The sequence below is a fragment of the Trachemys scripta genome, chromosome 1 (genome assembly GCF_013100865.1).
Source record: "Trachemys scripta elegans isolate TJP31775 chromosome 1, CAS_Tse_1.0, whole genome shotgun sequence".
NCBI classification, from domain to species: domain Eukaryota; kingdom Metazoa; phylum Chordata; order Testudines; family Emydidae; genus Trachemys; species Trachemys scripta.
The window spans coordinates 128,525,782-128,548,206 of record NC_048298.1 but is presented as its reverse complement, the minus strand read 5'-3'; the positions used below and the strand labels follow the sequence as shown (position 1 = coordinate 128,548,206).

Sequence of the window (22,425 nt, the reverse complement as noted above, 5' to 3'; positions counted from 1 at the left end):
CTACCCCCAGCCACTGGATCATGCTATATCTTTTTCTGCTAGACTGAAGAGCCCACTCTTAAGTATTTGTTCCCCATGTAGGTACTTACAGACTGTAATCAAGTCACCCCTTTTTAAGCTAAATAGAGCTCCTTGAGTCAATCACTCTAAAGCATGTTTTCTAGTCCATTAATCATTCTTGTGGATCTTCTGAACCCTCTTCAATTTATCAACATCCTTTTTTAATCAAGTCCTAGCTCTGTAGAGAGTGAAGAAACAGTTTCCGTTGGTGTTGCATTTTCCATTTGTCAAGCACATTTTTGTCTTCCGGTTTTCTCCTCTGCCATTTTTACAAGGCAACCATTTCAGTTTGCACAGCACCTTGGCATGACAAAACATTGTTTGTGCAACCACATCATTAAATAATGTGAGCTCTCCTCTGGGAATAATGCATGTTTATTAACTGATGCAGAGCTAGTAGGATGAACACAAAAACACATGTTCTTATAAGTTCCAAAACAAACCCCTTCACAGTCAAATGGCTATTTTTCCTCTTCCTGATGCAGTAATAGACTTTGTTTTCTTTAAAAGACACTTTTGCCCCCCATGCTTAACAGTTTAATGTGGGTCAGATTTGAACCCTTAACAGTGTTTCATTAATGGTATACTGTGTAACATTAAAACCAAAAAAAGATGAGGAGAAGCTCTATTTACACATCTGATGGGGAATCATTTCTTCCCTATAGCAGTTACCCCTGCTACAAAAATAAGCTTGTTCTTCCACTGTACAGAAAGGGGCTGGCCCCACTCCTATAGCAATCTACACCAAAACTTTTATTCACTTTGATGGGAGAAGGATTGGACCCCAAAGTAAAGCTACCACTAAGGCAAAAAATGTTCTGTTAGCATGGCCTATTATATTTGTCTTACCTCTATCTAGAACCACCTTCTTTTCTCTTCTCTAGTGGCCACACACACTAACCTAATTTAGGTGTTCGATATAGGACTCTCCAACCTTTCTTTAAGGCTTCCCTTCAATTTTTCTTCAGAAGGGATGGGACTCCCTCTGGAGTCCATGAATACCATGTCTAGCTTGGTCACAGGTCTTGCTGCTGCATTGGTTCCCAATCTTTTCCTCTTTGTTGGAATTTCCTCCTTGCTCTTGAGGTCGATTAGCTGATAGATGTCCCCTCACTCCGTGCAACTGACACAGTGTCACCTTTTTCTGTCCATTTTCTCTCAGTGTTTTATCCTTCTTGTCTTCCATTTTCTTTACTTCGCATCTCTCTCTCTCTCTCTCTCAATGTGGCTATTTTCAATTATGTTCTCTCTCACACACACACACACACACACACACACACACACACTAGTGTCCCCCCCCCCCCGCCCCTCAAGGAGGATATGCAGCTCAGGACATCTACAGGTGCTTCCATGAGGCTTATCTGCCTTTTCTTCTACTTCATGAGCCAAGCGCAGGACAGAGAAAAGAAATATGGACTAATGCTTGCACCTAATGGTAACATCCTGTTTCTTTTTGTCTGTTTCCACAGCCAGCTACATCAGAAGCCAAAATAGGACCAGGAAAGGAAGGCAGGTATCTTTTCAATGCTAGCTGATGCTTTATTTTCAACTGCACTTCCATGATGCAATGGATAGACAGGGCAGATCTGAGCATTTCTACTCAGCTTTGCTCCTCCCTTCCCCAGATTAGTCCCTGATTTCTGCCCACAAAAGACCTGCCACCCCTCCCAGATTAGGAAGTGATTTGAGAATGGATTCTGTTCCATACTCTGCCACCAGCCTGTTGTGTGAACTTGGACAAGTCACTTTACCTCTGTTTCTCCTCCCACTCAATTGTCTCGTTTATTTAGATTATAAAATTTTCATGCAGGAACTGACTTTCACTATGGCTTGTACGGTGCTTAGCACAATGGGGCACTATTCCTATCTGAGATCTCTATGGGCTTGGCTACACTACCACTTAAGTTAACGTAACTCAGGATGCTCAGGAGTATGAAAAAGCCACCCCTGCTCCCCCCCCAGCAACACAAGTTATATCGACCTAAGCACTGTCTACACCAGTTCTAAGTCAGCAGGAGACGCTCTCTCGCCAACCTAGCTTCCGCCTCTCGTTGAGGTGGAGTAATTATGCCAACGGGGGAGCGCTCTCCCATTGGCAAAGCATGTCTTCAACAGATGCACTGCATCGGTGCAGCTGCACCGATGTAGCATAGTAGTGTAGACCAGTGATTCTCAACCAAGGGTACGTGGACCCCTAGAGGTCTTCCGGGGATACATCATCTCATCTAGCTATTTGCCTAGTTTTACAACAGGCTACATAAAAAGCACTAGCAAAGTCAGTACAAACTAAAATTTCATACAGATAATGACTTGTTTCTACTGCTCTATATGCTATACACTTAAATGTAAATACAATATTTATATTCTAATTGGTTTATTTTATAATTATACAATAAAAATGAGAAAGTCAGCAATTTATCTGTAATAGTGTGCTGTGACACTTTTGTATTCTTATGTCTGATTTTGTAAGCAAGTAATTTTTAAGTGAGGGGTATACAAAACAAATCAGACTCCTGAAAGGGGTACAATAGCCTGGAAAGGTTGAGAGCCACTGGTGCAGAATAGCCCTAGGTGCTCTAGTAATAAAAATAACAACAGCAGAGAGACAGGGAGCACTTCTTTTAAGGACTCATGCTGCATGTGCTACTACCAAGAGTGCTAATCTCCCTACTTTTACAAGTAAATTTCAGTTTTCCTTGCATTTTAATTTTCAGTGTTTTTAATATTGGGGTAGGAGGTGAAGGGAACAATCACATAAATAAGAGAATATCTCCTAACAATAACTAGATATATAATAGCTAATCGAGAGACATGCAAGATCCTGGAAACAATAGGTGAAACCACAGCAGAGGAGTAACAATCCAGGTTTCCAGTATTTCCTCTTGTTCTAATCCACAGTTTTAATTGCAACCCACTCATAATTTTCAGTGTTTAAGCCTTTAGGTTACCCACAATGTGTCTTTCCTGTAGATGCAGAAACTTTCAGAGACAGCAGTGAATCAGCCACCTGAGAGTTCTCTAGTGGCATCCCTGACTAATTATTTTCTCTGATCAGTACTGTGGATCTTCGTTGCATATTCTACATTCATTCCACAATGCAGAAGTCTCATTCTGCACAAATTCATATCTACATCAGAACCAGCCCTGTTTCTGTATGAAGATAGAGGATAACAACAGTGGTAGACAGCACAGAAAAACCTTACTTGAGAGACAGAGATAGAATATGCACTGCAGATCAGATGGCAGAACTTTGCTATTAGTTTCAGAGGGGTGGCCGTGTTAGTCTGTAACAGCAAAAACAATGAGGAGTCCTTGTGGTACCTTAGAGACTAACAAATTTATTTGGGCATAAGCTTTCTTGGGCTAAAACCCACTTCATCAGATGCATGGAGTGAAAAAAAGTAGGCAGGTATAAATATATAGCACGTGAAAAGATGGGAGTTGCCTTACCAAGTGGGGGATCAGTGCTAACAAGGCCAATTCAATTAGGGTGGATGTGGCCCATTCCCAACAGTTGACAAGAAGGGGTGAGTATTAACAGAGGGAAAATTACTTTTTGTAATGACCCAGACACTCCCAGTTTTTATTCAGGCCTAATTTGATGGTGTCAAGTTAGCAAATTAATTCCAGTTCTGCAGTTTCTTGTTGGAGTCTGTTTTTGAAGGTTTTTTTGTTGAAGAATGGCCACGTTTAGGTCTGTTATTGAGTGTCCAGGGAGACTGAAGTGTTCTCCTACTGGTTTTTGAATGTTTCAATTCTTGGTGTCCGATTTGTGTCCATTTATTCTTTTGCGTAGAGACTGTCCAGTTTGTCCAATGTAAATGGCAGAGGGGCATTGCTGGCACACGATGGCATATATCACATTGGTAGATGTGCAGATGAACGAGCCCCTGATGGTGTGGCTGATGTGGTTGGGTCCTATGACGGCATCCCTTGAATAGATATACGGACAGAGTTGGCAACATGGTTTGTTGCAGGGATTGGTTCCCAGGTTAGTGTTTCTCTTGTGTGGTGTGTAGTTGCTGGTGAGTATTTGCTTCAGGTTGGGGGGGCTGTCTGTAAGTGCGGACTGGCCTGTCTCCCAAGGTCTGTGAGAGTGAGGGATTATCCTTCAGGATAGGTTGTAGATCCTTGATGATGCGCTGGAGAGGTTTTAGTTGGGGGCTGTAGGTGATGGCTAGTGGCATTCTGTTACTTTCTTCATCTAATGAAGTGGGTTTTAGCACAAGAAAGCTTATGCCCAAATAAATGTGTTAGTCTCTAAGTTGCCACAAGGACTCCTTGTTGTGTTTTCTACTAGCGTCCGTTATATTTCCCATTTCTTCACACCCACCCACCCACCCACTATAACATTGTATATTAATAATGGTAACCCAAGATGTTACTGAAAACATAATTGAAATGTCTCTTCCTGGTAGTCTGATTCCTGCCAGTTGCTGAATCACTACAGGGCAGAGGTAGGGTTGTTTGGGTGCCTTCACCATGCATTTCCATACCTTGGTGAGTTTGGATTATTTTTCCTTGGATTTGCTGTGTTTATTTTGGGGATAATGACAATATTCTTGTGATGCTATTAAGCCTTAAGTAACCAATATTTCCTTCCAACCTTAACTCCAGCTTTACATTATTCCTTTCTCTGGGAATATTAAACTGAACTTTAATACTAAAATAGCAATTTAAGGACTCTCAAAGAGTAGTTAGGTCATATCTCTCATCACTAGATGAAACACTTCAGGCTAGACCCTGGCTGTCCTAGGGAACTTCAGAAGCTCCCTGTCCCAGTGGCAGCTACAGTAGCACTGGGGCATGAGGAGTGCAGCCAGTGCAACACCCCTGACAGCATGTTTTCCCTGCCATGAAGAACCTTTGCTGAAGGGGACAAGGGCATGCACCCTAACTCTTTTACAAAGTCTAGTGCCTCTGCAGTGTTCAACTTGCATAGTTCCGGAGCACCCTGACCACGGGTCCTTCATGCCCAATCCTGATGCAGGATCACAAGATATGGAGGGTGTGAAGGAGACTTGCACTATCTCCCCTCCCTTGTGCACCAGCAGTGGGCTGGGAATCGCCAAGCTCAGTGGTTCTCAAGTTATTTTGTACACTATGACCCCCTTCCCCTCCCACCACTCCCCCTTACCTTTGCCATACCCAGATCCAACTCCCATCTACCCAGGACACACCTCCCATTTAGCTATATGGGAAACTCAGAATCACCATGATTCCCCATCCCCCACATCACACCAGGTTGAAAACCTCTGCTCTAGATCCTTTTTTTCCACTTTATTTTTTTGGAGAAAAAACACTGAATATTAACAATATTGCCCTGATCTGAACTTTCTGCTGGAATATTATTTCCTCTGCATCCTTCTAGTTTCCTCTGCAGGCTTTCTAGTTACTACAGTGTCACCTGTAGAGTTGGCCATCCCAGAGGGGCTGTTAGCCCTGCTCTTCTGACTGTCTCTGTGGATTTAATTTACAGATTAATTTCTGCTGCAAACAAAACCATTGATAATTAAAAACTGTTTTCAGAGACTGATTTACGAAAAAGCCAGGCAGGTGTTTGTTACTCCCCTCCCCCCGCCCCCTACAAGTGTGTGACAAACAAACAAGAGCAAAGCTCCCTGTGCTGGGCTCCATGAGAGGATGTTGTAGTTGTTGAGAGGGTCATCTCCGGTCTCTCTTCATTTTCTAAAGGTGGGCAGGCGGGAAAAGCTTCATTTTACCACTGGCCTAGTCAAGCATATAGATTTTGCATATTCATACTGAGAGGGTAGTGGAGGCGGTCTGCCATGTTAGGAAACTGGGTTCCAGCCTCAGGTTAGCCAGAAGGGACCTTGGATTTCTCCAGATTATTTGAATTCTGAGTAGAATATGATTTTTCCATCCCACCCGCCGCAAATATATGTGTATGAAGGATTGAACAAACTGGGAAGACACATGTTCCACAAAAATTATTGCATATACCTGTTTCTAGATATAGCAATGGCAGTTCACTTTCAGGAGTGGTGATGAGAAAATTAAACCCAAGGCTGTTCATTGTTAGAATATATATGCATTTACTGCATTAACATACGTGACATACAATATTTCATGAGGAAATGGAGCCATGAGATCTAGCTAGGGTCTGGGTTCATCCATTTTTCTTGCTAGCATATGCATATGTAGCTTTATGATTTTTCTTCTTCTAAATACTTGTCCTTTTTTTTTTTTTTCTTTGGAGAGGTAGGAGAGGAATATACTCCATGGAGTTTTAGATAAGTGAACTATAGTATCTAATTAATAACCTATCTACACAGTTATAACTGTAGAGGTCATTTGTCATTTTCTTGACTATTTTTCCCTTCACTTCATAGCCTGTAACATGGAGCCCAAGGCTGCTCCCAGTATTCTAGGTGTGGACCCAGTCCTCTCTCTAGAAAGCCATAATAAGCTCTTCCAGTTTGTATTCTATTTATACATCCATGCGCCTTTTAAAATAATTGCTGCCAGACATTGAGCTGATGGCATTTTGTTTCCATCCTCTCTCACCCCAGATCCTTTTCCTTATTGAGGCTTGTCATCTTTCATGTTATCATTCCTTTGCTGTTCTTTAACTTCATTTCTGTTAGTTCACTACATTTTACATGAAAACGCTAGAGAGAGGCAGTATGATCTTGTGGACTATTCACGCAAGCCAGGAACTGGTAATTTCTAATGACAGTTCTGCTAATGTAGTCTTGGTTCAGTAATTTGGTTTGGGGTGGGGGAGGAAGGGTATGAGGCACAAATGCCCATGACAACTGACCAATCCTAGAGGATGCAGAATGTGAGACAAGTAATTATAGATGCCTATTCAGGATGATCTTTGATTACTGCACAGAATGGGAGTTAGCGACACAGAGTCTATGTCCAACTCTACCACAGACTTCCTATGTTTTAGGAGGTGCTGGATACTCACCCACAACTCAAGTTGCCTGAAATCAGATCATTTACCCTATACCTCTGTTTCTCCATTTCCCTTCTGTAAAATGGGAATAATATTTAACACTTACTTCACAACACCTATGTAGATGCTAATTATTTTTTAATATGCAGAAGCCAGTTTCTTAGCTTATGCCTCAATTGTTTCCAAATCCTTTTGAAATAATGTTGATCCACACTGATAATGGCTCTGTTCACCACTTATGTCAGCAGAAAATTTGCCCTGCATTACCTAACACACACATAAACACACCATATTAGAGAGAGACAGACCCTGTTCTAATTACTCCACAATTATTAATAAGAATCAACAGGATTGAAAAATTGAAATTTTCAGCTCTGAAAACACAGGCACTCAACTTGGCTAATTTGTTGTTAATAATAATAACAATCAATCGAATTGTTCATTATTCGTATTGAGGTAGCACCCAGACATGCACCCACAATGGGTCCTCACTGTGCTTGGTGCTGAACAAACACAGAACAAAAAGACACACTCTGCCCCAAAGATGTTACAATATAAGCATAAGAAAAGAGATAAACAGATGGATACAGGCTGACAGGGAAGTACAAAGAAATGAGACAACATTGGTCAGCCTGACAGACAGTGATCTCAGCACACCAGCATCCGAACGGTTGTCACGTTTTTAGTAGGCCTTACGGCAAAGGAGTTTTATCGAGAGATTTGAAGAAGGATAATGAGTTGGCTTTGCAGATGGTTATGGGAAATTCCTCCCAAATATGAGTGACAGCATAAGAAAAAAACAATTTGTCCACTAAAAATTAGATGGCAACAACTAATTCATTTCACAAAAGCTAAACAGCCAGCAGACAGTAACAACATCAGGTCAGTGCTAATATGTGCTACATCTGAAGCTGGTGACCCAGTTTTTAGGTGACTTTAATATTTAGACCAGGGGTCTCAAACTCAATTTATCTTAGGGCCAGTGCCAGTCCTCAAATCCTCCCAGCGGGCCAATAATGTCACTGAAGATGGTGTTCAGAAAAGAAAGCGTTTATATTGTATTTTTTTATTTAGAATTTCTTAGAAATAATAAAACTGTCATACAACTTTATACAATTCTTTGCCTGCCAGAGAGTTTTTAGTGTTTGCCAGACACCTTACAACGCTTCAGTTCTGTCAGTTTGTTGATGTTTGGCCTCAGTGACTGAGCAGTTGAAACCTTCAGGATTGCAGCAAGGTGTGCATCAGATAGTTGTGTTCGGTATTTAGACCTGTTTATAGTCATTGTGGAAAAAAGTGATGCTGCCTCAATGGCTGACTCTGCCTGGCGACTAGTGATGGTTTCTCTGTCCCTCTCCCCCACCAATGGGAGCTGTGGGGGGCGGAGCCTGCAACAGACATTGCTGGCAGCATGTCTGCATGCATCTCTCCTCTGTGGGCCGCAGCGGGGAGGTTCTTGGGCCGCAGATGGCCTGCGGGCTGGGACTTTAAGACACCTGATTTAGACTGTATCCTTTTTGGGGCAGAGACTCTATCATCCTATATTTTGGACACTAATATAGTACAAATAATAATTATAATAATCTATTGTTAGCCTTGACAGAATTCTATTTTTACTTTTTAAAATAATGTTGAGAGATAATATCAATTTTTATTTATTAATTTTCACAATTGTGCAAAATTATGGGAGGGCGTCAGGCAATAAGGGGAGTCAGACAATTATTTAAGGACAGTAGACACAAATTGAAAAAACTGAAGCTTTAAAACAGTTAAAACACAAATTTTCAACATAACATGTCAAAATATTCATAGTAAATATCCTTAAAACAAACTCAAATAAGTTCTTGGTGCATTTTTCTTGTTTTGCCTATCTGTAAATATTGTTTATTGCAAATGGAAATATTCTTTCATTGGTTTGTGTGTGTATGGTTAAATTGATGTTTTAATAGTGTTTTACAATATTTACCAATAAAAATCTAATCCTGCCAATCCTATCTATAGTACTGTAGGCTTTTTATTCTTTTACTATGCCCCTGAGCCACATGGGCCAACCAGTGAGCTCAAGAGTCCAACACAGGGTGACCAGGTATCCGGTTTTCGACCGGAACACCCAGTTGAAAAGGGACTCTGGTGGCTCGGCTCAGCAGGCCGACCGGGCCATTAAAAGTCCAGTCGGTGTGGTGCTGCTGCACTAAGGCAGGCTAGTCCCTACCTATCCTGGCTGGCACCACGCTGCGCCCTGAAAGCGGGCAGCAGGTCTAGCTCCTAGGCGAGGGGGGCCATGGAGCTCTGCGTGCTGTCCCCGCCCTGAGCACTGGCTCCACATTCCCATTGGCTGGTTTCCAGCCAATGGGAACCGGGGGGGGGGCAGTGCCTGCAGGCGAGAGTGATGGAACCCATCCACCCCACCCCCCGCCTAGGACTCGGACACGTTGGCTGCTTCTGGTGTGCGTGCAGCATGGTGCCAGGACAGGCAAGCAGCCTGCCTTATCCCCCACACTGCGCCACTAACCGGGAGCTGCCTAAAGTAAGCCCACACCACAATCCCAAGCCCCAACCCTCTGCCCCAGCCCTGAGCCCCCCCAAACCCGGAGTACCCTTCTGCACCCCAAACCCCTCATCCCTGGCCCCACCCCAGAGCCCTCACCCCTTCTTGCACCCCAACCGCCTGCCTCAACCCATAGCCCCTCCCACACTCCAAATCCCTCAGCCCCACCCCCCAGCCTGGAGCCCCCTCCTGCACCCAAACCCTTCATCCCCAGCCCAGAGCCCCCTCCCGCACTCTGAACTGCTCATTCCTGGCCCCACCCCAGAGCCCTCACCCCCTCCCGTACCCCTGCCCCAGCCCAATGAAAGTGAGTGAGGGTGGGGGACAGCGAGCCACCAAGGGAGGGGGAATATAGTGAGCAGGGGGCTGGGCCTTGGGTAAGGGGTGGGTCCAGGGTGGGGCCTGAGGGAAGGGGCATGGCTAGGGTGTTCGGTTTTCTGCAACTAGAAATTTGGCTACCCTAGTCCAACGTGGAAAGTTACTTTACTGGGGTGAAATCTTGGCCCCGTGGAACTCAATGGCAAAGCTCTCACTGACTTAAATAGGGCCAAGATTTCTCCCTTGGCTTGGTGTCAGTGACTTCAGCGTGCTTGTAAATGGAGTTCGGATTCTAGTGACCGATCAACTGTGGTTGCGTTATGACTCATCTGAAAATCCTTCTGAACACAGGATGGAATTTCCCCTTAAGTAGTTAGTCATCCCATTGCTATTTCCCCATCAACCCCTATCCACTTGAGAAAGCCCTTCCCCATTTGTACAAATTTAGTTTGAATATAGCCATGTCCTATATTCAGTCCCATACATAGGCAGAACATGTTTACATAATTAATAGTTCTGCAACTAGAGATCTTGGAATGTAAGAATCAAATATTTATAGTGTGGGGACAGCAAGAGACCCCAAGTAGCATGACACCCTTTTGTTCTGAGTGCTGCTCTAACACAAGACATATATGGTCCCTGACCCCCGACCCGCAAAGCTACAAATGGCCTGATTCTCTCACCTTGACTCTCATTGGGTAGTACTTTACTCTGCAAATAGTTCCATTGGTTTGGGTAAGGTATTACTCAACCTGAGCATGGACAGCAGAATCAGGCCCAAAGTTAGTTTCCTTACTCTTTTAAAAACAAATGTAACCTACTACCTTGTATGTTCCTGTAATTTAAATAAGTGTACATTTTATGGCAAATATAGCACTAATACTGGGTACCTGGAGAGGGTTTCATATTTCCAAAGAGATTAAAGTGCCTTTCTTAGAAACTTTTATAAACCATCTTCATAAAATAGAAGGAAAGAGGTAATTATTCCAGCTCTTCCCTACTCTACATTATACTATTCTAATCATATCTGTGTACTTTTAAATAGAGCTGGCTGAAATTCTCTCATTGCAATATTTTTTTAAAAAATATGCAAAAAAGGTTTTGATCAAAATTTTCATTTTTGGTTTAAAAGTTTTCTAGTTTTTCAATAAAAAGATTTGTGTGGAGGGTAAAAGTTTTCAGTTTATGAAAAGTAAAACTTTTTTTAAAAAATGAAAATAATTTTTAAAAACTGGGGGGAAATGAAACAAAACAAACAATTCCCAGCATTTTTTTAAAAAACCTCAAATACACATTTTGGAAAATTTCCTGTGAGAAATAACTGGTGATTTTCAATCAATTTCTGAAGGACTGGCATGTCCAACCACTTGGGAAAAGATCCAATCACGGATACACCATGTACAGATATGCAGGAACCAACAGAACACAGGCTCGCCAACCTCTTCGCAGTGTTGACTACACCTCAATAGAGAGTATTGTGTGGACTCACCGCCTCTCCCTCGGCCATCAAATAACTGTCCCATGACAATGACAGCAAGCACTTTGAAGGGGAGGCAATCTTAGGAAATATATATATGGTGTTTTTTAAATGTGATTTACCAAGTGCAATTAAGAAAGAGAAATGGCTCCGTACTTTTGGGAAGATGTTACTGGCAAATATACCACAGAAGACACCTGTGAATCCAAGAAAATAACTGCTCCTGCTCTAGCTTTATGAGTTCTCAAAGGAGATGTGGTCCTGCCTCTCAGAAGATAGGTACCCAACAAGAGACACAGAGGGGGTGAGGACAGACAAAGAAGAAGCCCTGTGCTCTGAATAATGAGCAGGGAGGTTGCCTTGGCTATTGTTGCCTTCCCACTCCAAGGCAGACAAGAGATGCCAGACATGGCCTTCTCCAGGTCTATGTCTCACATAGAGCTTGCAGACTTGCAAATAGGGAGTGCCACAGAAAAGGACAATTTACTTTCCTCTCATAAAATCTGGTTGTATCACAGTCTATTTTCTTTAAAACCCAGGATGGGTAAATGGTTTGTTTTGAATTCACAAAACTGTTTTCTGAACGAGTTCCTTGGAACATCAACCTACAAGAATTCAGCCAAAACTACAATCTGCTCTGATCTATGCTGCAGCAACAAGACTATCAGCAATGAAACATGAGCTCATGTCTAGAGGCACTATAGGTCTCTGTACCACCTTGCTGGGGGTGGATTATACCACATTCTAGCCAAGGGGGTTTAGATATATGCCCTAGAATTTTGGAGCTATGGGAGGTCCTGTCAGGTAGGCCCTGAGAGCACAGATAAGAACGGCCATACTGGGTCAGGCCAATGGTCCATCTACTCCAGTATCCTGTCTTCCGACAGTGGCCAATGCCAGGTGCTTCAGAGGGAATGAACAGAACAGGCAATCATTGGGTGATCCATCCCCTGTCACCCACTCCCAGCTCCAGGGGTGGAAAGTTATTTATACTTAGCTTTGAAAAGGGTAACACTTTAAAAGGTATCTACATCTGCTAAATGCTGTTAGTAATGTTTGTTTCATTTACAACAGGCTGTAAGTTGATCCATTCTGTCAAAGTGCCATGATGTATCTCAAATGCCTTCCCATTCTATTCCTATGAGAACTCTGCCATACATCAAAATGGTTGAATACGGTACCACCTTGCATTTGTATTGCAATAGCAGCAATGCAATTCTAGTTTAAATTAACTACTGATGCTCCATGATAGGTGAAGTACAGGGTGTTCATTCCTGGAGCATCCCAACCAGTTCATAATACTGGAGTGAACTAACAGAGGAAGGGGATGGGGTTTATTGACCCTTGGGGGTTGAGGGTGGAACATTACTGGGCTGACAGCACCCTGCCCAAAGCTGGTCTGAATTCCCTGCTGCAGTCCTTATCCAGCACCAGTCCATGTTAATTAGGTTCTGTTTGACTGATGGTGCTTGTAATCCTGCCAGTTAAGCATAAGGAAACATGTAACCTGCCGGTCTTCTTTTGGAGCTCACGGAGACATGCCAAAGAACCTGGAGTTGGGATTCTGGCACAGACTGCTTGGAAACAGGATTTTACTATGGTTCTAACTGCACATCACTTTTGAAGGAGGGAGGGGAAGATTACTCATCTACATAAAATTAAGCAGGTAGTCAAGTGCTTATAGGACCTGGGCCTGTGTTAGTTGCCACACAATAGTGAAAAATATAAGCTTACTACATCTACCTATTAATACACGAATCTACACCACTGTATAACCATCTCCCTTCATAACACCACACAGAGCAGTCATTCTTCTACTCCACCATCACATCAAACTATAAGAAAACATATAGAATTCTGACATGCTGTACACTGGGGCTATATGCCTTCTCAAATCTTTACTATACGTTTAATAAACGATATACATCCAACAGCATAATTTCCATCAGAGAACAAAACAAGGGAGTACTATTAAGGGTTGGGGTATTCAAGTTTGGGAGAAGCATAGCGGTAACAAGTTGGGGAAGACTCTAAGGTCTTTGGGAACTGGCTGGAAATTCCTTACCTGGCAGGGGAGCGGTGAATTATACCTTATAGATATGGAGCTGGCGGATGATAGAAAGGGAGTCTTATCTACAATGAAAGTGTTTAGCACTTAGAGGTTAATATCAAGAAAATTGTCTGCATTTCAAATATTTAATGAGAATGAAAGACTCTTCCTTATACTCCTCCATGCCTCCCTTGGGCTCTCAACACCACAGCCACCCATGGCTAGCTACATCCCCTCCAGTCCTTAGCGCCCATCTCCATGCCCTCCCAGTCCTCTTTCCCTTCCCATGCCTCATCACTCTCCTCTCCCCTTCACGCCTCTGCTCCTCTTGCTGCCCCCAAAGCAGGACCTCCATTCCAAGGAAGTTTCAAAAATGAGAGTGGAGTTTCTTACCCACAGTTGGCAGCTATTATCCAGAAACAGTGACAATGCCAAGTCATTTGGGAAGAAGGACTTGATAATATTGGGGGTTATACTGCTCTGTTTTAATGCAAAGAGTCTAGAATCAAAAAAAGAAGAGGCTGAACTCAACAGCTGGCTATTAAGAGTGAAACATGGTGGGCCGTGGAGCATGAGCAGGCCACATCTGTGGAAGGATAAGGCATGCTGTAGCAAAGGCCGAAGTTAGCAAAGGGAGAAGTTAGGGGAACTCTTCAACAGGGAAAGTAAGTGCCATTGTCACCATCATTTTTATTTTCCCCAAGTGAATTCTAGGTACTGTACAGAACAAAAAGAAAAACAAGTCTCTGCCCTAAAGTGTTTCCAATGTAAATGTAGATGGAACATGCAGAGTGGAATTAGAGGGAGTGAGGGAGGACATGGAACACTTTATCCAAGCTAGTAACAGGGATAAACTGGAGGGCAGAGATAGGGTCCAGAGTGACCTAGACAAATTGGAGGATTGGACCAAAGGACAATTGCAGAGTCCTGCACGTAGGATGGAAGAATCCCATACTCTGCTACAGGCTGGGGACCAACTGGCTAAGCGTCAGTTCTGCAAAAAAGGACCTGGGGATTACAGTGGATGAGAAGCTGGATATGAGTCAGCACTGTGTCCTTGTTGCCAAGGAGGCCAAAGGCATATTGGGCTGCATTAGTAGGAGCATTGCCAGCAGATCAAGGAAACTGATAATTCCCCTCTATTCGGCACTGGCGAGGCCACATCTGGAGTATTGCGTCCAGTTTTGGGGCCCCCACTACAGAAAGGATGTGAACAAATTGTAGAGAGTCCAGCAGAGGGCAACGAAAATGATTAGGGGGCTGAGGCACATGACTTATGAGGAAAGGCTAAGGGAACTTGGCTTATTTAGTCTGCAGAAGAGTGAGGGGGGATTTGATAGCAGCCTTCAACTACATGAAGGGGGGTTCCAAAGAGGATGGAGCTAGGTTGTTCTCAGTGGTGGCTGATGAAAGAACAAGAAGCAATGGTCTCAAGTTGCAGTGGGGGAGGTCTAGGTTGGATATTAGGAAACACTATTTCCCTAGGAGGGTGGTGAAGCACTGGAATGGGTTACCTAGGGAGCTGGTGGAATCTCCATCCGTAGAGGTTTTTAAGGCCCAACTTGACAAAGCCCTGGCTGGGATGATTTAGTGTGGGTTGGTCCTGCTTTGAGCAGGGGGTTGGACTACATGACCTCCTGAGGTCTCTTCCAACCCTAATCTTCTATGATTCTATGGATTCACCGATTTACTGGGGGGGGAGAGGGGAGAAGAAAAAAAAAACCTCTCTCTTACTGATAGTGGGAATAAGTGGCTAGAAGTCCCTGTTTATTGGCACTGCCCCTCATTTGGTAGTATTCTATTTGATTATATTGAAATGAGGATTCTGTCCTGTTCTCAGTATAACTGCTCCACTGGACATGTCACAGCCAGCCCCTATACACTCTTGTCCCATCTACTGTGGCAGCTCCCTGCACACTCTCCTCAAAGTATACTCAACCCCCGATGTTTCAGACCTTGGTCTAGATGCATCTGTCTGTCACCCACTACCTCACTGATTTCCAAGAAAGTTACAGAAATAGGGGCCATCCATGATTACATCTCTTTCAGCATCGCATATTGTGTGCCCAGAATTTACGAAGAAGGTAGGTGGGATATCTGGGTCCAAAGTCAGCATTAGTGAGAAGACGTTCTGTGGATTACTGAGAGTAAAAGAGAGATGCTACAAAGCTAACATGAGAGGTAACAGGAGGAATAACCATGGATCCCAATAATCAAATGTCCCTTCAGTCTCCTTCTCCAAGCCTGCAAAGTACCCTCCACCTCCTAAGCCATTCTCTCCTACTCCACACAGTGACAAGTCTTTCCATCAAATGACTCCTTCCCATCCCCTCAGTGACTTGCTCCACCCACTCCACTCCTCATATTAACATGTGCCCCCACCCACAAACATGATTCCATGACTTTCCTCACATTGGAGACAGTTTGCACCCAAAGATTCTTAAAAGAGAACTAGGCACTCTGATTATGCCTGTTCTCTACAGGTGGGGCTCTTTATAGTCTGGGTTCTTTATCATAAAAACAATTCCTGAATAAATTTATTATCTCAAAGCTAGTTCATTATTTGAATTGCCAGCTTATCGGTTATCTGCCTTATCCACTTATTTATCATTAGACACAAAATAAACGTGAAAGCCATATTAAGATGCCAAGCTAAAACATGGGAAGAATATTTGTTTTCCAGATGAGGGCGTTTGTTTAAATAGAAAACATTTTATATTGCAGCCTCTAGAAGAAGAAAATTGTAGAAAGAAAATAAAAAAGTGAAACTTGATTTTAAAAGTCACATTACATTCTCCCCAGGTCTAGCAGTGAAACTCCTGCCATTTAAAGTCATTTAGCCCACAAAAACAACGACTGTATGATCTCTAGTCAGCTGTGAGGTGAGTGGACCAATTAGTCAGCTGTTCAAGATACTGAGATAGGTTCTTGTAAATTAATGATGCTTAGGGTAATTACAAGGCAGGGTAACAGAGATCTTAGATTAAGCTACTTTTCAGCTCAAAGTGCATCTTGCATATATTTCCCATGTGCAGACCAGATGCCATAAAAAACCATAAAATGACCGAAGAGCTGCAAGCCTCAGTAGGTGTATCCTAGGGTAGTGGGGGTACATAGAGGTCTTCCAGGGGGTACATCAACTCATCTAGATATTTGCCTAGTTTTACAACAGGCTACATAAAAAGCACTAGCAAAGTCAGTACAAACTAAAATTTCATACAATGATCTGTTTATACTGCTTTATATGCTATACAGTGAAATGTAAGTACAATAGTTATATTGCAATCAATTTATTTTACAATTATATGGTAAAAATGAGAAAGGATGCAATTTTTCAGTAAGTGTGCTGTGACACTTTTGTATTTTTAGGTCTGATTTTGTAAGCAAGTAGTTTTTAAGTGAGGTGAAACTTGGGGGTATGCAAGACAAATCAGACTCCTGAAATGGATACAGTAGTCTGGAAAGGTTAAGAGCCACTGCCCTAGGGCACTGATACAATGTCCTTTCTTCATTGATAATGGCCTGACCACCTAAATCCTTGTTTTATTGTCCAGAATGCAGAAAGCTAGGAGTGCGGTGGCTGCAGTTTGCCATACTACTGTGGAATCTGGTTCTAAAGCCACTGTATCCAGCCTCAGGAAGACAACCCCAGTGCAAGGATGATCATCATTAATATTGAGCCATCATAGGGGCTCTTATGCTATTTGCCTCCTCTACTGCTAGCATATCAGAGAAAAACTGGTGTTGCTGAAGGAAAGAGTCCTCAGCCAGGATGCCACATAATGCATGCCAATCTGTAACTGAGGTTTTTCCCCCTTGGCACTTTGCAATCGACATAACTTAGAGGATCCTAAGCACTGCTCTGACTCAAAAGTGGGACCAATCACGCACAGTAGCTGTATCAAGGGAGTTAAAAGGTGTGTTTTAAGCCATTTTTGCAGACAATCTCTGAGCTGTAGATCAGCCACACCCCAGCATCTGGCTCAGAGCATCTAAAGAAGCAGGGATGTTAGGACAGTGAAACATGTATCAGGGAAGCCGTATATATATTGGTAACACTATAAGAAAAGGATCCCATCAACCAGACAGAGGTGAAGAAAGGGGGGGTGGGGGAAACTAAACAAACCCCCAGCTACAGACCACATAAACCAGCAGAAATATGCCAGAGAGAAGAATCCCCACATTAGACCCCCCAGAGGAGAGAGAACATGTGGATTAGTAGGTCTCTTCCATCTTAGATTTCTCTTGACTTTATGGCACTCACACATCTTTGCATAATACTGGAATAACTGAAAGACATTTTCGAATCACCCCCTCATTCTATTCAACACAAGCAATGCTTATGGCCATTTGTCCACCATCAAAGTTTTGACAAAAATGTGTTGAACAGCTCTTCTGTCTGTGCCTTGATTTTCTCCATCTGTAAAATGGGGAGAATTGTGTTGAACACCTTTGTAAAAGAGTTTGCTTTGCTTTGAGATCTATGGAAAGAAAGCACTAAGTATTATTACTCAATATTATTCAAAACTGTTCATAGAGTCCAAAACCAGAAGGGACCATAGCAATAATCTAGTCTGACCTCCGGTATAACACAGGTCATAGAACTGCCCCAAAATAATTCCTATAGCAGATCTTTCAGAAAAATACCCATTCTTGATTTAAAAATTGTGATAAAGAATGCACCATGACTCCTGGTAAGTTGTTTCAATCGCTAATTACTCCCACTGTTAAAAATGTTCACTTATTTCCAGTCTGAATTTGTCTAGCTTCAACTTCCAACCATTGGATTGTTATACTTTTCTCTGCTAGATTGACACACCCATTATGAAATATGTGTTTTCCATGTAGATACTTACGGACTGTAATCCAGTCACCCTTTAACCTTCTCTTTGTTAAGCTGAATAGTTTGAGCTCATTGAGTCTATCACTAGAAATTGTGTTTTCTAATCTTTTACTCATTAACGTGGCTCTTCTCTGAATCCTCTCCATTTTATCAACAACCTTCTTGAATTGTGGACACCAGAACTGGCCACGGTATTCCAGCAGCAGCTGCACCAGTTTCAAATACAGAGGTAAAATAACATCTCTGCTCCTACTCAAGATTTCCCTGTTTATGTAACCAAAGATCACATAGCCCATTTGGCCACAGCATCGCACTGGAAATTCATATTCAGCACATTATCCATCACAACATAAATTCCGTCTAAGCTGCACAGCCATGCAGCAGGCTATCAAGGGCTATGCAGGCAGGGAGGGGCGCCCCTCCCACATCCCCAGCCCAGCCTGGCCAGAGCTGTCGCAGCCAGATGCAGTGAGAGAGGGCTGGGGGGGGGGGGAAGTCCTCTCTCCCCCGCCACAGCCCTGGGGAAGCCTGCATCCCAAACTCCTCATCCCCGGCCCCACCCCAAAGCCCGCACCCCCAGCCAGAGCTCTCACCTCCTTGCACCCCAACCCTCTGCTCCTTCCCTGAGCCCCCATCCCGCACCCTAAACCCCTCATCCCTGGCCCCACCCCAGAGCCCTCACCCAACACACCCCAACTCTCTGCCCCAGCCTTGAGCCCCCTCCCATACTCCGAACCCCTTGGCCACACCCCCACCACACATTACCACCATATTGGTGCACATAACAAAATTCATTCCACACATGCATGTAAAAAATTAGGGGGAACATTGATTACAACCCACAAACCTTTTTCCAGAGTCACTGCACCATGTAAGTATGGCCTATGCATCCCCCATCATGTAAGTATGGCCTACATTCTTTGTTGCTAGATGTATGCATTTATATTTAGCTACATTAAAATACGGTTTGCCTGCACCCAGTTTACTAAGCGATCCAGATCACAGTATATCAGTGACCTGTCCTCTTCATTATTTACCACTCTCCCAATTATTGTGTCATTTGCAAACTTTATCAGTGATGATTTTATGTCTTCTTCCAGATCATTAATAAAAATGTTAAAAAGCTTAGGGCCAAAAACAGATCCCTGTGGGACCCCATTAAAACACACCCGATTGATGATGATTCTCTGTTTACAGTTACATTTTGAGCCCTGTCAGTTAACCAGTTTTTAACCCACTTAAAAAAATATATATAAAATTAAGATGAGACACATTATTATTTTTTTAATCAAAATGTCATGTGGCACCAAGTCAAATACCTTACAGAAATCCAAGTATAAAACATCAACATTGGTCCTCCACATGCCTGTCAGAACATGTGGTATACCTCATCCCATTCACTAAAAGCCCCAATAGCAACTGTGTCCAGGGTGAAATCAGACAATCACTGTGTTCTCAAATGAACTCACTCACAGAGTAAAATGATAAAAGACGAAAACACCATATCACGAGTGATCACTCTATATCTGACCTATCAGTCCTTATCCTCAAAGGAAACCTGCACAAAACAATTTCAAAAGACCAGCCTGGGAGCTTAAATTCATAACTTTGCTAGACACTAAAAATCATGGAGAGAATAGAGACACTGGATTTATGCCTTATTACAACAATCTGAAACCCACTAACACCCACCCACACCCAGCTTTCTCCCACCTTTCCTCCTTATGACTGGAAGGGCATTACCAGGCCACTTCACCTTGAACGATCTCTTGAAACACGTTAACTACTTATGTTAAACAATTGGTTCAAACCTAGTATTTAGCAGTGACACTTTGAGTTAGTTTCCCAGACCTGAAGAAGAGCTCTGTGTAAGTTCGAAAGCTTGGGTCTCTCACCAACAGAAGTTGGTCCAATACAAGATATTACCTCACCTACCTTGTCTCTCTAATATGTAAGTTAAGGCAGCTTTGAGAAAGTTATACTCAAAAGAATCTTTCTGATCAAATATGAATAGACTCCATACCACCAAATCCAGAAAAAGAAGAGGAAAAAAAAAGCCACACAGCCCACAGGAGGCATAACATCATCTTGTATTCCATGTAATTCCTTAAGAAGATAATTAGATTTTAAAAGGATTGAATTAAAATAAAAATGGAAATCACTTATAATACTTAGCGGTGAATTAGTTTCACAGAGAAAAAATGCAATTCAATGCAAAAGTAATAAGAGTATTTAGACACCAAATATTTTCACTATGAAAAGAAAACAAGGCTTAAAGTACCACAATCAGAACCTCCCCCACTCCAATTAAATGGCAAAATAATTAGTTTAGTAAAATTTCAATACATGTTTCTGGTCAACACCACTTTAAATATAAACAATGATCAAATAAATCAGCTCCAATCAACCCAATTCTAGAAAAAGCATAACCAGCCTCTTTTCCATATTTTGAGCATATGCATCTTCTGATAGATATTTAAAAGCCCTCCTTGGCTGGTCAGTGGGATGTGAACCAAGGATCTTTAGTACTAAAGCACAGAGCTAAAAGATAAACTCCAATAGCTTGCGCAGAAGTAGTCTGTTATCTTGGTGTGGACTAGACACTAGACATGGACACAACGTATACTTTATCTCTAGTGAATCTGTGACATATTTCTAACAATAAAAGTAGAGGGGTCAGAGGGCAATTTCCATGAGTTAATTAGAAGAGTCAAAATACAACACAGGGCCTGATTTTCCTCATTTACACCAGCATAAGAGTATGTCTACCCAGGGTTGGGTGGTGTGAGTCCCAGCTCAGGTAGACACGCCTGGCACAACAGGCAGCGACTCAGGATCGCTGCTCTAATACCCTACCTAGGGAGTCAGGCAGGAGTGCACTCAGGCAGCTAGCCAGTTGCCGCCCACGCTGCCATAGCCACGCTGCTACTTTTAGCATGCTAGCTCGGGCAGGCTGGGAATCACACCTCTCAGCTGTTGTGTAGACATATCCCTAGTCGGGAGCAACAGCAGTGGAATCATACTGGTTTGAAGCCAATGAAAGGATGTCCATTCAGTGGGCTTCAGATCAGGCCTTATGGGAGAGAACAATCAGGCCTATAATCTGCATTTGAAGAGAGGGCTGTCCTTTATTTTCATCTCCAGTAAGGATAATGTTTCTGTAACATGAACAATTAGCTTAGGTTCCTATAGACTTGAAGCCTTTGCCTGCACTAAATCATAAAGGTTTGTGCTGCACTGGGATTTTGCTCAGTAATGACATTTGATGAAAAAAAACAGAATCCAGGCTGTTCAGTGTCCTGAGCTATTAACCAGCATTTCTTCTTCCCACATACTCATTTTCAGTACTGAACCAAGACAATCCTTTGCTGATGGGAAGCCCAGTGCCATGCTCCTGGTTTTCTTACCTCAATGTCTTTTTCTATCTCCAGTCCAGCTTCCACCAGATTGTGCTCATACTCCTCCCTCTGCTCCCGTCTCTCCTCCTCTAGGGCATCCAGTGGGCTCATCTCGATCATCTGCCCATGTTGCTGCTGGGGTGCATTCTGGCCCTGGTTTTGCTGTTGCTCAGAGTGGCTTTTCCCCATCTCCCCATTAGAAATAATGGCCAAGGGCGAAGGTCTGTGCAAGGGACCTAGGGAGCCAATGCCTCGCTGGTGCTGAGAGGCACGTTTTCGGTAGTGATAGGCTAAGACGTAGTCCACTTTCCTCTTGCTGTCCCTGAAATGCTTCCCACCTGGGGATGTCCCATCTCTGGCCCCCACTTGGGTCCCATCCAGGTAATTGTTAATTTTCTGAAAGAGAAATAAACAAGTCTCAGGGAGACAAACCCAAAGACCAAGTAAGCAGCAGGGCTCAGGGCCTCACTCTTGTTCAGGTACATGAAAGCCTTAGCTAAGTAAATGATGGGGATTAACTGTAGATATGGGAAAGGAGCAATATTGAAGCAAGAGCTCAGATTCAGTAATGTAGAGCATCTCCTCTGTCTGCAAACCAAGAATGGTGACAAAACCCAGCAATTTCCAATCTACCATGGTTTCCAAAAGGCAACAGAAACCTACATACTTTCCTCCCTCTCACTCACACATACTGAGCAAACACACTGACACTGTGCCTTAGGGTTTTGTGCTCACACCTTACACTCATATGCATCAGTGTTTAAGAGATGAATGCAATAGGAAAGTACTAGGGGTCATATTAGGGA

The 22,425-nt window shown here is 43.0% G+C and overlaps 1 protein-coding gene across 1 annotated transcript in view; it reads right to left on the bottom strand.

Moving 5' to 3' along the window:
- ANO2 (anoctamin 2) overlaps positions 1-22,425 on the bottom strand; it is a 297,002-nt gene that overhangs the window by 255,907 nt on the left and 18,670 nt on the right. Inside the window, 1 exon segment of the mRNA XM_034784822.1 lies at positions 21,629-22,015. Coding sequence (XP_034640713.1) covers positions 21,629-22,015 — 387 coding nt within the window.